The sequence below is a fragment of the Psammomys obesus genome, unplaced genomic scaffold, assembly GCF_907164565.1.
Source record: "Psammomys obesus unplaced genomic scaffold, mPsaObe1.curated_primary_1811, whole genome shotgun sequence".
Lineage (NCBI taxonomy): Eukaryota > Metazoa > Chordata > Mammalia > Rodentia > Muridae > Psammomys > Psammomys obesus.
The window spans coordinates 1,695,266-1,712,934 of record NW_026594240.1 but is presented as its reverse complement, the minus strand read 5'-3'; the positions used below and the strand labels follow the sequence as shown (position 1 = coordinate 1,712,934).

General features: G+C 40.8%; 1 protein-coding gene across 1 annotated transcript; it reads left to right on the top strand.

Moving 5' to 3' along the window:
- Nucleotides 1-259: 259 nt before the first annotated feature.
- On the top strand, nt 260-490 carry LOC129684950 (heat shock factor-binding protein 1-like). Its single transcript, XM_055618226.1, has one exon. It carries the CDS (start codon nt 260-262, stop codon nt 488-490), a length of 231 nt encoding a protein of 76 aa, XP_055474201.1.
- Nucleotides 491-17,669: the final 17,179 nt, after the last annotated feature.

Here is a 17,669-nt window from a genome sequence, read left to right as displayed (position 1 = left end):
AAACAGCAGACTATAGAATGGGAAAATGCCTTCATTAACTCTAATTCTGACAAAAGGCTAATATCCAAAATATATAAAGAATACAAAAAATTAAACACCAGCAAAGAAAATAACTCAATTTAAAAATGGTGTACAAGAGTACCTCGTGGTCCAGCAACTGTGTTGTCGCAAGAGCTGGCAGCTTTGGGGCGTCTGCACCAAGAAACCAAAGTGTAGGTGATGGTTCTGAGACATTGCCGCCAAGCTGGGCACTGGGGAGATGGCCAAGATGGACCCCAAGACCATGTGGGACATCACCTTGGTGGTGGAGATGCTCTTACAGAAGATGCAAGACAACTTTCAGATCATGTCCTACCAGATCATCGGAAGGATCAATGACATGAGCAGTCGCATTGGTGATCTGAAGAAAAACATCGCTGACCTCATGACCCAGGCTCGAGTGGAAGAACTGGAAGGTGTAAACAAAATTGCTACTGCGCAGAAGAGTTGAGGTCCAGGGAGAGCACCGGCTGCTAATAACTCACATTGAATCCAGAGCATTGTTTTCCCAAGCCAAGAGAAAACCAAGTTGCTTTCTGCATCTACTATGTGTTGACAGATTTATTAAGCATGCATTCTTATTACAACCTGCATCATCTATAGAGTGTCCCTCGACCCTCCACCCCCACCACCCAGTTTTTCAACCTTGGCATCTTTACATCTTGGTCAGTTCTCTTACTTATTAAACATAAAAATTTTGGCGGTTTCTGCATAAAACTGTCAAACTTTTTGGTAATATTTCTGAAGTCCTTTTCCCACTGCTCTTTTGTGGTAGTTGCTGTTTGATGAATTGACAGAGTAGTTTTCACTTAGGTGACTACTGGCTCCTCCCCTTGGCAGAAGCCGGACAGTGAGACATGTACGTTTAGGGTTCTTTCATTTTCAGTGCAACGTGACTGTTGAGCCAGCACTAGAGTGTCAAATATTTTCCCAAGTGGCGGAGAACATTTAATAATTGTTTGTGCCGAAGTGTCTATCAGTGTTTTGTGTAAGATGCTAGTAGCATTGGTAGGGCCTGCAGAACCCAATGGGATGTCTTCCCTTCGAGCTACTGACTGAAAGGGAAGAGGCAAAAAAAACCTGTGAGTCCACCTCCAGATGGCTGAGGCATGCCCATTGACTGGGGGAAATACTGTTTTACTTGAACTGCTTCTTGTCTAAATTCTTGCACAGTGAATTCTATTGTTGAATAAAGAAGATAGATAATAAACTCTTTACATTTGGAATTCTGGTGTCAGAGGTTTAGCCTCAAGGCCACTTTTAATGACCTGGAAGGCAATCTATGTCACTGTCCCCACAAAGTGATTTCATACAATTAAAAAAACATGAGTAATTTTAAAAAATGGGATACAAAGCTAAACAGATAATTCTCAACAAACGAATCTCTAATGGTGAAGAAACACTTAAAGAAATGTTCCACATCCTTAGTCATCAGGGAAAAATGGGAATAGCTCTACCTCAAGACCTAGCTAAACCACTCCTGGGTGTATAACCAAAAGATGCTCCACCATACCACAAGGACACTTGCTCAACTATGTTCATAGCAGCTTTATTTGTAACAGCCAGAAACTGGAAACAATGTAGATGTCCTTCAACAAAAAAATGAAGAAGAAATTATGGTACATTTACACAATGAAATACTACTTAGCTATTAAAAACAAAGACATCATGCAATTTTCAGGTAAATAAATGAAACTAGAAAATATCATCCTGAGTGAGGTAACCCAGATCCAGAAAGACATGCATGGTATGTACTCACTTATGAGTGGATATTAACCATAAAGCATAGGATAGCCATGCTACAATCCACAAACCCAAAGAAGCCAAGTAACATAGAAGGCCCAAAGGAGGATGCTTGAATCTCAATAGACATCTGAAGTAAATGGAGGGAACGGAGTGGGAGAAGGTATGGGGAGGGGGGGGCTAGATGGTGATCAGATATGATGAGAGTGGGGAGAGGGACTGGGAGAGAGAACTGGAATTGGTATGGGGGGCATCTTTGGGCCAGGCCAATGATCTATAGAGTGATCCTAGCTGAGACTCCTACTGGGGAATATGGAGCTTGAAGTCACCACCTCCTATAGCCATGTGGAACTCCCACTGGAAAGAGGGTAACAACCCACTCATAAAACCTTCGACTCAAAATTTGTCCTTTCTACAAGAAGTGTAGGGATAAAGATGGAGCAGAGATTGAGGGAACAGCCAACCAATGACTGGCCCAACTTGATACCCACCCATGGGAGAGGGTCAACCTCTGACACTATTAACGATAGTCTACTGTAATTGCAGATAGGAACCTAGTATAACTGTCTTCTGAGAGGTTTCATCCAGAAGCTGATGGAAACAGATGCAGACACCCACAGCCAAACAATAGGCAAGTGCAGAGAGCTTTGTGGAAGAATTGAGGGAAGGATTAAGGGAGCCAGAGGGGTCAAGAACACCACAAAAAGACTAAAGAGTAAGCTAACCTGGGCCCATGGGGGCTCAAAGAGACTGAGCAACCAACCAAAAAGCATGTATGGGATGTACCTAGGTTCCTACACATATGTTGCACATGTGCAGTTTGATCATCATGTGTGTCCACTAGCAATTGGAACAGGAACTGTCTCTGACTCTGTTGCCTGCCTTTGGATCTGCCTTGTCCGGCCTCAGTGGGAGAGGATGCACTTAGTCCTGCTGTGACTTGATGTTCTGGGGTGGGTTGGGGCCTCCTCTTTTCTGAGGAGAAGGAAAGGGGGGGAGAAGGGAGGGAGGAGGGTGGAACTGGTAGGAGAGGAGGGAGGGGGGTGTGATCCAGCTGTAAAGTGATTAAATAAATTAATGGAAATTTCTTTGAAAGAACACAGAGCAAATTTATCATTGTCATGTCTTGCTTTATTTTTTCCTCTTGACAGCACCACACCAGTAACTAAATACTCCCTGATGAAATATGAATGCAGTTAGGAAAAGGGGCTCCCCATCTGTAGGCAATGAATGAAGTGTTGCCTAAACACTGTGTTGAAATGTTATAAATAATAAAAGTGGGGTCTCAGTCCCACTTGACACTGCCAATGGTGTCACACTGTCTGTCTTCTCTCATAATTCTACTAAGGAGAACAGAACTGAGCCCCAACAGGGATCTCAAGGAACCCACACTATCCAGAGAACTTGGAAAGAGCAGTGTTCTAAGGGATGTCTCCCTTCTCAGAGAGAACCCATTTCAAAAAGCTGCAGGAGTTCAGTAGAAACCTCAAAAGGAAAGTCCTGGTGGACCCTCTGATGTGGCAGAAACAACTATCCAACCTAATTCATTCACCATCATCCTGAGAGTGGAATGAAAAGCAGCCTAGGCGGTCTACTTCCTGGAAGTATTTGCCATAGTCCCTTTCACCATCACCCTGAGAGTGGAATGAATAGCAGCCTAGGCGGTCTACTTCCTGGAAGTATTTGCCATAGTCCCTTTCACACACCCTCTTCATAAGCCGTGGTGAAATGCCTTCAATTTCACATTGTTTCTGCTGGTCATTGTTCATCCCTGGCCCATCCCAGAATAACCTCTCTCACTTTCTTTCTCTCTGAAACTCTATCCTTCCTGCTCTTTCTGTTGCCAACCCACTGAGGCTACCAGCACCTTTCACCTGGATTTCTATAATTTCCACTTGACTTGTTCATAGTTTTTTATCCTTGCCTCTGCTGTGGAGTACTAAACACAGAGGCCATTCTAACATTACCACATGTTCCCATATCTGTCCTGAGAGCCCTCCACGAGGCCTTCCGTGCCACCCAGAAAAAAAAAAAAGCAGTCTTTCCAGTAATCTACAAAGTACTCCAAGGCCCATTTCTTCCCTGCTTCATGTGCAGTAGTGACTCCTTTCATTTGCTCCATCTGCTTTGTCCTCCTCACTGCTCCTCGAGCATATCAATCATGTTCCTGTCCTGGGACTTACTTTTCCTTCTTCCTAGAAAATGTGCAGGTAGCATGCTGGCTCATTCCTATGCAATCCCACAGATCCTGATTCACAAGTCACCTTTTAGCCGGAGTTTTCTTGGTCAGCCTTTCTAAAATGTCAACTTTCCCTGATATTTTTCTACTTTATTTTTGTCCTTAGCATTTCTCCCTGCCTATGCACTACACAACTTACTCACTTTCTTTCTTTACTAGAAAGCAACACATGGAGACAGAAGTATCAGTTTGTTCTTTTACCACTGGTCCCACTGTGCTTAGAACAGTAACTGAAGCATAACAGGCACTCAAAAAACAAGGTGAGCACTGAATGATTCCGCACATTGCACCCACCTCCCATTCCTTCCCTAAAAGGCAGCTGGTTAGAAGCAAGTCTGTATGGAATTCAGTCATTATGCCTAATGCCTGACTACAGGCTTAGATTTTTCAACAAACCTACTTTATTTAGTGTTCTTAAATGCTTTACCTCCCTTCCAATCCATTGACCAGAGGTAGGAGAGAAAGAAGGTTATTAGGAAAAGGGGATTATAGACCTTTTTAGAAGTAGTTCCTTGGGGCAAAGTCACTCTTTGCTATCCGGATACCAGTAGTCCAGTCCAATAGCCAACACCAAACAGCAACACAAATCAGCACAGTTCAGCAGAAACAGCAAGACTCCATTGAATCTGAACAAGTCAGAGAAAGCTGCAAGACCCAGTGGGATTGCCCTGGGAAGTTCTCTGGAATGTTTCTCTTTGCTAAGTGAAGTATCAAAGAAAGAAGACCAGTGTAAGTGATGTCGATCCAAGAAGCTGTCCATGGGCTTCTATATATCCCCTTGCCTCAGAGTCCACCCACAGGTGTTTTCAGCTGGCTAAAATCATGCACCTTGCACAAGACAGCTTGTAGCAAAACATTGCATGACCCAACTGACTCTTCAAAGAAACTAGAAGCGTTCCCTTCACCTGACAATTAGCAGATGGTGAGTAAGCTGTCTGCATTGAAAGAGACGCATCTGGATGACAGCTACTGGGCGTCACCTGCACCTCTCCTGCCCATGCCCCTGTGCTGTCTCTGTAATGCCCTACACTTTCCACAGCCTCTCCCTTCAAAAAAGAAAACTTCTAGGTAGGCACCCAGAGACCTTCACCTCTCTCTCTGTTCCCGGAGATCCAATACTGTAGTCTCATCCCTTGCACTGCAACAAAACACCAGCTGCAGTCTCCCTTCTCCTTGCCCACATCTGCTGGGGAGCTCACAAACCATTCCCTCCTAATCTCTCTCCCCCAACTTGTCCCTGTATCCCATCCTCCAACATCAGCAAATATTACCAGTGAACACACCAGCTGAGCAGGCCAGTAAAACAGGCAACACACAGCCATCCCTCTCTCTCTGAGAAATCCAGAAAGAAAACAAAAAACAAGGAACAAAATACCCATCCAACAAAGACAAACCCAGGAATTGGGGTCTATACCTATAATCATCCCAAACTCAGATACCAAGACAACAGCATAAAAACACAGTCAATAACACCCAACAGTACGTCTCTACTAGAGCCCAAATATCTACCCCAGCAGGCCCTGAATATTCCAACACAGATGAAGCACAAGAAAAAAAAACCTTAAAATCAACTATATGCAAATGATAGAGGTCTTTAAAGAGGAAATGAGTAAATCCCTTAAAGAAATCCAGGAAAACACAAACAACTGAAGAAAATTAATGAATCCCTTATATATATATACAGTTGAAGAAAATGAACAAAACTGTTTAAGACCTGAAAATGGAATGAAGATAGAAAATAGAATGAAAATAGAAGCAATAAAGAAAGCACAAACTGAAGGAATTCTGAAAATGAAAAAATTAAGAATTTAAACAGGAACTATGGAGTTAAGATTCACCAAAAGAATAAAGAGATAGAAGAAAATATCTCAGGCATTAAAAATACTATGGAAAAAAATGGATACATTGGTCAAAGAAAATGTTAAATCTGAAAATTACTGATACAAACATCCAGGAAACCTGGCACAATATGCAAAGACCAAACCTAAGAAAAATAGGAAGAGAGAAAAAAAGAAAATCTCATCTCAAAGATGCCAATATATTTTCAACAAAATGACAAAAGAAACTTTTCCTAACCTAAAAAAGGAGATGTTTATAAAAGTACAAAAAGCATGCAGAACACCAAATAAAAGTCCTTTGTTACATAATCTAAACACAAAATGTACAGAACAAAGAAAGAATATTAAAACACTACAAGGGGGGGGCGGAGCCAAGATGGTGACTGAGCTGTGGAAGAGCTGAACGCCTGAGTTGGTGAGTGGAAGGACCTCTGAAGCCAGGAAAACAACCGTGAGGCTTTCTAAAGGACAGGGAACATTGAATGAGGTGAGAACTTTGGTCTCGGGTCACCCAGGGGACTTGTTTGGGGAAGGAGAGAAACGATCCTTTGATCTCCTGGCACTCCCCTTTCTCGGACCTCTCTCCTCCTCAGCACAGTGGACTCACCAAGATTCTCAGCTCAGACCTAACTGCCTGGGGTCTGCGGCGGCTGAGGCAGAGCTCCTAGCCCCTTAGCCGCAACTGCCAGCAGTACGGGTCTCGGAGTCTCAGACCCCCGGCACCACCCTCCCAGGGTCCCAGGTCTGCTAGCCACCATACTGGCTCTGCAGGGTTGCTTAGCCACTGACTGTATGGCCTGATCCATCCCTCAGTGAGAGATAATACACTATATACCCACCAAAGCCAGTCAGAAACACCATACAAGCTAGGCACACCATGCACTGGGCCTCCCAGGCTCGGAGAGCACAGTGGAGAGCCCTCAGGACTTCCTAGAAAGCATCTGGACTGGCAACCCAGTCAATCCTCCAGCATAAGACCAACCAGGGCCAAACCAGAGAGCAGAGAGCCCCGATACCCCGATCCCTGCTAATGTGTCCTGCTTGAGAGTAAGTACGCCCTTGAGTGTCTGCAGAGCCCCAGATCCAGGGTCTTTCTAAAATAGAAGCCAGGCATCGGACCCCTCCCACCCACATACCCACTGTGGGAAACAGAGGGTCACTTGGGACATTGAAGCCCCTGCTCTGCAGGTCCAATTGAGGAGTTAAGGCAGTTAATGCCAGAAATTGCACCGCAACCATCACTAGCGCCTGCTACATATACAGTGCAGAGCCCCTCCCACACACTAAAGGGTTCGACATTATCTATCACTCTGTCCCTCGAGACACACTTCCATGCACACTTCCACACACACACACACACACACACACCTGTGTGCCTGCATTTGCCCCTTTTGTGCCCATGTACTTTCCTCCCACAGGTACAGCTAGTCCACCAGCACACACGCTGAGGCCATGGGACCGTTCTCAGCTTCCTGAAGAACTCTCCAGACGCCAGAGAGAGACAGTACCAGTCTGAACTGCAGAATCCAAAAACAAAAAGGGAAGGTTTCAGATAAGCCAATGGCCAGGGGTAGGCAAAAGAATACATCCAACATAAATCAGGACATCATGACTTCACCAGCAACCCCCAAAATTGATGGATACTCCAATTCATCAGAAGCACAAGAAAATGACTTTAAAGCTATGCTTACCCAATTATTTGAGGCTTATAAAGAGGGAAAAAACAATTCTCTCAGAGCAATAGCCATTCAAATTCAGACAGTTAAAGAGGAAATGAACAAATCTATCAAAGATATGGCCAGTCAATTGGAGGTAAAGAAAGAGGAAATGGACAAAATTCTTAAAGAAACACAGGCAAACATAGCCAAACAAATAAAGACACAAGTAGAGATACAATTAGTGGCACATAGAGAGGAAATGAAGAAAAAAATAGAGACCATCATAGAGAGACAGGAATCCACATTCAAACAGATGAAGGAAATGGTGCAAGGCATGAAAACAGAATTAGAATCAATAAAGAAAACACAAACTGAGAAAACCCTTGAGCTGGAGAACTTGGAGAAAAGATCAGGAACCACAAAGGTAAGCATCACCAACAGAATACAAGAGATGGAAGAGAGAATATCTGGAGCTGAAGATACACTCACAGAAATTGATATTTCTCTCAAAGAAAAAGTAAAATCAGAAAAGTCCCAAACACAAAATATCCAAGAAATTAAGGATGCCATGAAAAAACAAAATCTAAGAATAATAGGAATTGATGAAAAAGAAGACTCCAGGCTCCAAGGTCCAGAAAATATTTTCAAGAAAATCATAGAAGAAAATTTTCCCAATTTAAAGAAAGAGATGTCCATAAATATACAAGAGGCATACAGAACACCAAATAGACTAGACCAGAAAAGAAACACATCATGTCACACCATAGTCAAAACACTAAATCTACAGAACAAAGAAAAGATATTAAAAGCAGCAAGGGAAAAAGGCCAAGTAACATATGAAGGTAGACCTCTCAGAATCACATGGGACTTCTCATCAGAAACTCTGAAAGCCAGAAGGGCCTGGGCAGGTGTCATGCAGACTCTAAGAGACCACAAATGTCAATCCAGACTACTATACCCTGCAAAACTTTCAATCAACATAGATGGAGAAAAAAAATATTCCATGACAAAACTAAATTTATGCAATATCTACACAGCAAACCAGCCCTACAGAAAATACTAGAAGGAAAACTTCACCCAAGAAAACATAGCATACAGATAATATCCCAACAAAAATTAAAAGAAAACAAGCAATGAAACACAGTAAGACCACTGACTCCAATATAAAAGGAACTAACATTCATTGGTCACTATTATCTATCAACATCAATGGACTCAACTCTCCAATAAAAAGACACAGACTAACAGAATGGGTGCAGAAACAGGATCCAACATTCTGTTGCATCCAAGAAACGCACCTCTGCAACAAAGAAAAACACTACCTCAGAATAAAGGGCTGAAAAATGTCTTTCAATCAAATGGACCCAGAAAACAAGCTGGGGTTGCTATCCTAATATCTAATAAAATAGACTTTCAACCAAAATTAATCAAAAAAGATGAATAGGGGCACTACATTCTCATCAAAGGAAAAATGCATCAAGAGGACATCACAATTCTGAACATCTATGTCCCAAATACAAGAGCACCTACATTCATAAACAAAACATTACTAAAACTTAAATCACACATCGATCCCAACACCTTGATAGTGGGAGACTTCAACACTCCACTTTCACCAAGGGAGAGATCATCTAGACAGAGGCCTAATAAGGAAATAAAGGCACTTACAGAGGTCCTAAATCAAATGGACCTAATAGATGTCTACAGAACTTTCCACCCAAACTCAAAAGAATATACTTTCTTTTCAGCACCTCATGGAACCTTCTCCAAAATAGACCATATAGTTGGTCACAAAGCAAGCCTCAACAGATACAAGAAGATTGAAATAATCCCCTGTATTCTATCTGACCACCATGGAATAAAGCTGGACCTCAACAACAATAGAATTAGAAAAAAAAAAAAGCCTACAAGCACATGGAAACTGAACAACTTGCTGCTCAATGATAGCTGGGTTAAGGAAGAAATAAAAAAAGAAATTAAAGACTTCCTTGAATTCAATGAAAATGAAGGTACAACATACCCTAATTTATGGGACACAATGAAAGCAGTGCTCAGAGGAAAATTCATAGCACTAAGTGCCTTCAAGAAGAAATTTGTGACATCTCATACAAGCAACTTAATGGCCCAACTGAAAGCCCTAGAGAAAAAAGAAGCAAATACACCCAAGAAAAGCAGATGGCTGGAAATAATCAAATACAGGGCTGAAATCAATCAATAAGAAACAAATAAAACTACTCAAAGAATCAATGAAACAAAGAGCTGGTTCTTTGAGAAAATCAACAAGATAGACAAACCTTCAGCCAAACTAACTAAAAGGCAGAGAGAAACTACCCAAATCAGCAAAATCAGAAATGAAAAGGGGGACATAACTACAGACACCGAGGAAGTCCAAACAATCATTAGGTCTTACTACAAAAGCCTATATGCCACGAAATTCAAAAATCTAAAATAAATGGACAATTTTCTTGATAGATTCCATCTAACAAAATTAAGTCAAGATCAGGTAGAAAGATTGAATAGTCCTATATCCCCAAAGGATATAAAAGCAGTCATCAACAGTCTCCCTTCCAAAAAAAAAGCCCTGGGCCAGATGGATTCAGTGCAGAATTCTACCAGACTTTCAAAGAAGTGCTAACTCCAATTCTCTCCAAACTATTCCACAAAATAGAAACAGAAGGAACATTACCAAACTCATTCTATGAAGCCACAGTCACCTTGATACCTAAACCACACAAAGACCCAACAAAAAAAGAGAACTTCAGACCTATCTCTCTTATGAACATTGACGCAAAAATACTCAATAAAATACTTGCAAACCGAATCCAAGAACACATCAAAGATATCATCCACCATGACCAAATAGGCTTCATCCCAGGCATGCAAGGGTGGTTCAAATACGGAAATCCATCAACGTAACCCACCACATAAACAAACTGAAAGAGAAAAACCACATGATCATCTCCTTAGATGCTGAAAAAGCATTTGACAAAGTCCAACACCCATTCATGTGTAAAGTCTTGGAAATATCAGGGATACAAGGCACATACCTAAACATAGTAAAGGCAATATACAGCAAGCCTATAGCCAACATCAAACTAAATGGAGAGAAACTTAAATCAATCCCACTGAAATCAGGGACAAGACAAGGCTGCCTACTCTTTCCATTACTCTTCAATATAGTACTTGAAGTCCTAGCCAGAGCAATAAGACAACTAAAGGAGATCAAAGGGATACAAATCAGAAAGGAAGAAGTCAAAGTATCACTATTTGCAGATGATATGATAGTATACAAGAGTGACCCCCAAAAAGTCAACCAGAGAACTCCTTCAACTGATAAACGCCTTCAGCAAAGTGGCAGGATACAAAATCAACTCAAAAAAATCAGAAGCCTTCCTGTATACCAAAGACAAAAGGGCCGAGAAAGAAATCAGGGAAACAACACCCTTCACAATAGCCACTAATAACATAAAGTACCTTGGGGTGACACTAACCAAGCAAGTGAAAGACCTGTTTGAGAAAAACTTCAAGTCTCTGAAGAAAGAAATTGAAGAAGATATAAGAATATGGAAAGATCTCCCATGCTCATGGCTTGGCAGGATTAACATCGTGAAAATGGCCATCCTGCCAAAAGCAATCTACAGATTCAATGCAATTCCTATCAAATTACCAGCTCAATTCTTTACAGACCTTGAAAAAAAGATTCTTAGCTTCTTATGGAGAAACAAAAAAGTCAGAATCTCCAAAACGACCCTGTACAACAACAGATCATCTGGAGGTATCTCCATCCCTGATCTCAAGCTGTACTACAGAGCAATAGTAATAAAAACTGCATGGTATTGGCATAGAAAGAGAATAGTGGATCAGTGGAATTGAGTAGAAGACCCAGAAATAAACCCACACACCTATGAATACTTGATTTTTGACAAAGAAGCCAAAACCAGTCAACGGAAAAAAGACAGCATTTTCAACAAATGGTGCTGGTCCAACTGGATGTCTACATGCAGAAAAATGAAAATAGATCCATATTTATCACCCCCCCCCACAAAACTAAAGTCCAAGTGGATCAAAGACCTCAACATAAAACCAGATACTCTAAATCGGTTAGAAAAAAAAGTGGGGAACAGCCTAGAATTCATTGGCACAGGAGACAACTTCCTGAACAGAACACCAACAGCATAGGCTCTAAGAGCAACAATCAATAAATGGGACCTCATGAAACTGAAAAGCTTCTGTAAAGCAAAGGACACCATCATCAAAACAAAACAAATGCCTACAGATTGGGAAAGAATCTTCACCAACCTTTTATCTGACAGAGGGCTAATATCCAGTATATATAAAGAACTAAAGAAGCTGAAAAGCAACAAACCAGGTAATCCAATTAAAAAATGGGGAACAGAGCTAAACAGAATTCTCGATAGAGGAATATCGAATGGCAGAGAAACACTTAAAGAAATGCTCAACCTCATTAGCCATTAGGGAAATACAAACCAAAACGACCCTGAGATTTCACCTTACACCCATTAGAATGGCCAAGATCAAAAACTCAAGTGACAACACATGCTCGAGAGGTTGTGGAGAAAGGGGAACCCTCCTCCATTGCTGGTGGGAATGTAAACTGGTACAACCACTTTGGAAGTCAATCTGGCGCTTTCTCAGAAAATTAGGAATAGTGCTTCCTCAAGACCCAGCTATACCACTGCGAAGTATATACCCAAAATTTGCTCAAGTACACAAGGACATTTGCTCAACCATGTTTGTAGCAGCTTTATTTGTAATAGCCAGAAGCTGGAAACAACCAAGGTGCCCCTCAACTGAGGAATGGATACAGAAATTGTGGTATTTTTAAACAATGGAATACTACTCAGCAATCAAAAAACAAGAAAATCATGAAATTTGCAGGCAAATGGTGGTATCTAGAAAAGATCATTCTGAGTGAAGTATCCCAGAAGGAGAAAGATAAACATGGTATATACTCGCTTATATAGACCTACAAGATATGATAAACATAATGAAATCTATACACCTAAAGAAGATAAACAAGAAAGCTGATACTGGGTAAGATGATCAATCCTCACTTAGAAAGACAAATGGGATGTGTATTGGATGTATGACAGGAGTCTACCGCAGAAGGCATCTGAAAGACTCTACCTAACAGTGTTTCAAAGCAAATACTAAGACTCACAACCAAACCTTCGGCAGAGTGCAGGGAATCATATGAAAGAAGGGGAGTTAGTATGACTTGGAAAGGATAGGAGCTCCACAAGGACCAAATATATCTGGGCACAGGGGTTTTTTCTGAGACTGACACTCCACCAAGGACCATGTATGGATATAACCTAGAACCTCTGCTCGGATGTAGCCCGTGATAGCTCAGTAACCAATTGGTTTCCCATAGTAAGGGGAACAGGGACTATTTCTGACAGGCTCTTTGACCTTCCCATCCCCCAAGGGAGGAGCAGTCCTGCTAGGCCACAGAGGAGGACTTTGCAGCCAGTCCTGAAGATACCTGATAAAACAGGGTCAGATGAAAGGGGAGGAGGTCCTCCCCAATCAGTAGACTTGGAAAGGGGCAGGGAGAAGATGAGGGAGGGAGGGTGGGATTGGGAGGGAATAAGGGAGCGGGATACTGAGTTAATAAAATGTAACTAATAATAAAAAAATAAAATTAAATTAAAAAAATAAAATAAAATAAAATAAAACACTACAAGGGAAAAAGACCAAGTAACATACAAAGGCAAACCTATTAGCATTACATCTGACTGGCTTGGACATATTGCTGCAGATGCTAAGAGACCACAGATGCCAGCCCCTACTGCTATACCCAGCAAAACTTTGAATCACTGTAGATGAAAAAATATAATATTCCATGATGAAGTGAAAAAAATAATATATTCCATGACAAATGCAAATTTAAACAATACCTATTTACTACAAATACAGCTCTACAAAAAGTGCTAGGAAAAAAAAACCCAACACAAGATGGTTAACTATATCCATTAAAACACAGGAAATAATCTCACGCCAGCAAAACCAAAAGAAGGGAAACATATACAGCAACAACAACAAAATAACAGGAATCAACAATCATTCGTCATTGATATAGCTCAATATCAACTATCTCAATTCCCCTATATAAAGACAGACTAGCAGAATGGGTATGTGTATCCAAGAAACACACCTCAACATAAAGGACAGACATTACCTCAGAGTAAAGAGTTGGAAAAACATACCAACCAAATAGACCTAAGAAGCAATTTTAGTATCTAACAGCCATTTTAATATCTAAAAAAATAGATATCAAACCAAAATTAATCAAAAAGTGGAAAAGAACACTATATACTCAGCAAAGAAAAAAAAAATACAAGATGATACTTCGACTCTTAACATCCTTGCACCACACACAAGGGCACCTAAAAGAAACTACTACATTTTTTTTTTGCTGTATTTTTTAAAATTTTTTTATTCACAATTTATTCATTATATATCCTAATTGAAGCCCCCTCCCTCAATTCTTCCCCCCATCTTCTTCCCCTAGTCCACTGAAAGGGGGTGTTTCCACCATTGCCATCTGCCCGTAGCTTCTTAAGTCACACTGCTACATCTAAAAGCACATATAGATCCTCATACACTGATGGTGGGGAATTTCAATAGCCCACTTTTGCTAAGAACCGATCATCCAGACTAAAACTAAACAGAGAAATGCTAGAGATAACAGACATTATAAACCATATAGACGTAACATATTTTTACATAACATTTCACCCAATCTCAAAAGAATATACATTCTTCTCAGCACCTCCAATACTGCATACTACATATGCAAAGCAAGTTTCAACAGATAAAGGAAAATTGAAATAACTCCCTGCATCTTATCAGACCACCATGCATTAAAGCTGAATAGCAACAACAGAAAGCTTAAAACCTCATGGAAACTGAACAATTCTCTAGTGAAATCTCAGGGTTGTTTTGATTTGCATTTTCCTGATAACTAAGGACTTTGAGCATTTCTTTAAGTGTGACTCTGAAAGACTCTACCCAGCAGTGTATCAAAGCAGATGCTGAGACTTATGACCAATCTTTGGGCAGAGTGCAAGGAATCTTATGAAAGAAGGGGGAGATAGAAAGACCTGGAGGGGACAGAGCTCCACAAGGAGAACAACAGAACCAAAAAATATGGGCCCAGGGGTCTTTCCTGAGACTGATTCTCCAACCAAGGCCCATTCATGGATAAAACCTAGAACCCCTGCACAGATGTAGCCCATAGCAGCTCAGTGTCCAAGTGGTTTCCCTAATAAGGGGAACAGGGACTGTCTCTGACATGAACTCAGTGGCTGGCTCTTTGATCACCTCCCCCTGAGGGGGGAGCAGCCTTGCCAGGCCACAGAGGAAGACAATGCAGGCAGTCTTGATGACACTTGATAGGCTAGGGTCAGAGGGAAGAAGAGGAGGACCTCCCCTATCAGTGGACTTGTGGAGGGGCATGGGAGGAGATGAGGGAGAGAGGGCTGGATTGGGAGGAGATGAGAGAGGGGGCTACAGCTGAGATACAAAGTTGAATAAACTGTAATTAATATAAAAATTAAAATAAAAAGAAATTAAAGATGTTCTAGCATTCAATGAAAATGAATAAATAGCATACCTAAACTAATGGAACAAAATGAAAGTGGTACTAAGAAAAAAGTCCATAGCACTAAGTACCTACATTTAAAAAAAAAAAAAACACACACACACACCTTGGAGAAATCACATACTAGAAACTTAACAGCATACCTGAAAATTGTTTAATGTCTCCTAGTGAAAAGCATTTCCTCTTTCTTCTTCCCCATGCTGTCTTAAATACTCTTCTCTTAGTGTCCCTTCTTTCTGTTTACTCCCTGTCAGCTGTTTGCTTGCTCCACCTCTTGACCTAGGGTTAACTTTATTTAATCCTGTTTACAGAAAACACTTAGGTTAAAGGTGTGTATTAGTGCTGAGCCAGATCAAATAAGAAACAGGTTTTACAGTTCATAATCTCAAGGTTCACAATGGAATCAAATCAGACACCAAGGAAACCCAAAGAAACATACAGACATACCTTAAAAACCTTATTCCACCAAATTAGAAAATATAAAAAAGTGTATAATTATCTTGATAGGTATCACTTTCCAAAGTTAAATCAATATTAGATAAACAATTTCAATTGGCCTATAAGCCCTGGTGAAATGGAAGAGATGATTAAAAGTCTATTAAAAAAAAAAGCCCAGGACCAAGTGATTTTAGGGTAGAATTCTACCATACTTTCAAAAAAAAGTTAATGCCAAAATACCTTAAATTTTTCCAGAATATATAAAAGAAAAGAACATTTGCCAATTTATTTTATGAAGCCTCAGTCACCCTGATATCCAAACCACACAAAGATCAAAGAGAATTACAAACCAATTTCCCTTATGCACATAGATGAAAAATGCTCAATAAAATACTTGCAAGGTCTAAGAACATGTTAAAAAATATCATCCGCCATGATCAAGCATGCTTATCCCAGAGATGCAGGGGTAGTTCAATATATAAAAATCAGTCAGTGTAATGTACCATATAAACAAACTGAAAGAAAAAATCCAGGAGTGGCTGCATTGTCATCAGAAGAAGAAGAAAACAGGAAACAAGCTAGGAGCCTGCCACAGAGGGCCTCTGAAAGGTCCTGCCCTGCAAACTATCAAAGCAGATGCTGAGACTTATGGTCAACTGTTGGGCAGAGTGCATGGAATCTTATGTAAGAAGTGGGAAATAGTAAGAGCTGAAGAGGACAGGAGGTCCACAAGGAGAGCAACAGAACCAAAAAAAATTGAACACAGGGGTTTTTCCAGAGAGTCATACTCCAACCAAGTACCATGCATGAAGATAACCTAGAACCCCTGCACAGATGTAGCCCATTGCAGTTCAGTGTCCAAGTGGGTTCCATAGTAATGGGAACAGGGACTGCCTCTGACATAAACTGATTGGCCTGTTCTTTGATCACCGCCCCCTGAGGGGGGAGCAGCCTTTACCAGGCCACAGAAGATGACAATGCAGCCACTCCTGATGAGATCTGATAGACTAAGATCAGAAGGAAGGAGAGGAGGACCTCCCCTACCAGTGGACTTGGGGGAGGGGCATGCGTGAAGAAGGAGGAGGGAAGGTGGGATTAGGAGGGGAGGAGGGTGGGATTTATGGGGGAATACAAAGTGAATAAAGTGTAATTAATAAAAGTTAAAAAAAACATATATACTGAACTTGATAAAAGAAAAAGTGGAGAATAGCCTTGAATGCATTGGCACAGGAGACAAATCCCTGAATAAAACACCCATAGCACAGACACTGAGATCAACAAGTAATAAACAGAACCTCATGAAACTGAAAGGCAAAGGACAGCAAGTGGCGGCCTACAGAATAGAAAAAGATTTTTGCCAGCTCCGCATCTAATAGGACTAATATCTAAGATATATAAAGAACTCAAAAAACTAGATATAAAAAAAAACAGTTGCTGGGGTCTAGCCCTGGGTGAGCCTTAAAAAGGGTGGATACAAAAGCAGCAAAGAAGGAACGAGTCGAGCACAGGAATCAGGGGGAGTTTTCCATCCTGACTGCTGGCAGTCTGGGTGCTTCTTTATTTACAGAACTTGGAAGGCAGGGACAGATGCATGTTGTTCCAAAACATAGATCATATCATTTTTGTCACTGGACACATGTTTTAACTCCAGCTTGGTCATAAGTTTAGTCATTATTAATAAACCATGACAGAATAGAATTATCTTTATAATCAATTTTCCTCATCAATCCCTCAACCTAACTTTTAACAATATTGCCATTTCAATGGTGTATTTTGCCAAAGCATGACAGCCTATTCTCAGGCTGGTAGCTCTTGTAGTTTGAGGGTCACTAGACAGGAAGAAAACATCCAAGCCAGCCTGAGCAGATTGTCATGCTCCAAGCAGTGTATTATCAGCTTTTAATATTCAGAGTGCTAAATGTCATTAACCCCAAAAATTTAATCTAAAGTTGCTGCAGTTCAGTTATTACCTAATTTCTGCTATAACACAATGTTTGTATTTTATAAATTTTAAAATTTTATTTAGATATCTAATCTTGATGTGTGTGTGTGTGTGTGTGTGTGTGTGTGTGTGTGTGTGTGTGTGT

Bases quoted from the DNA above. Each gene is read 5' to 3' on its own strand.
- LOC129684950 (XM_055618226.1), top strand. From the start codon at position 260: ATGGCCAAGATGGACCCCAAGACCATGTGGGACATCACCTTGGTGGTG.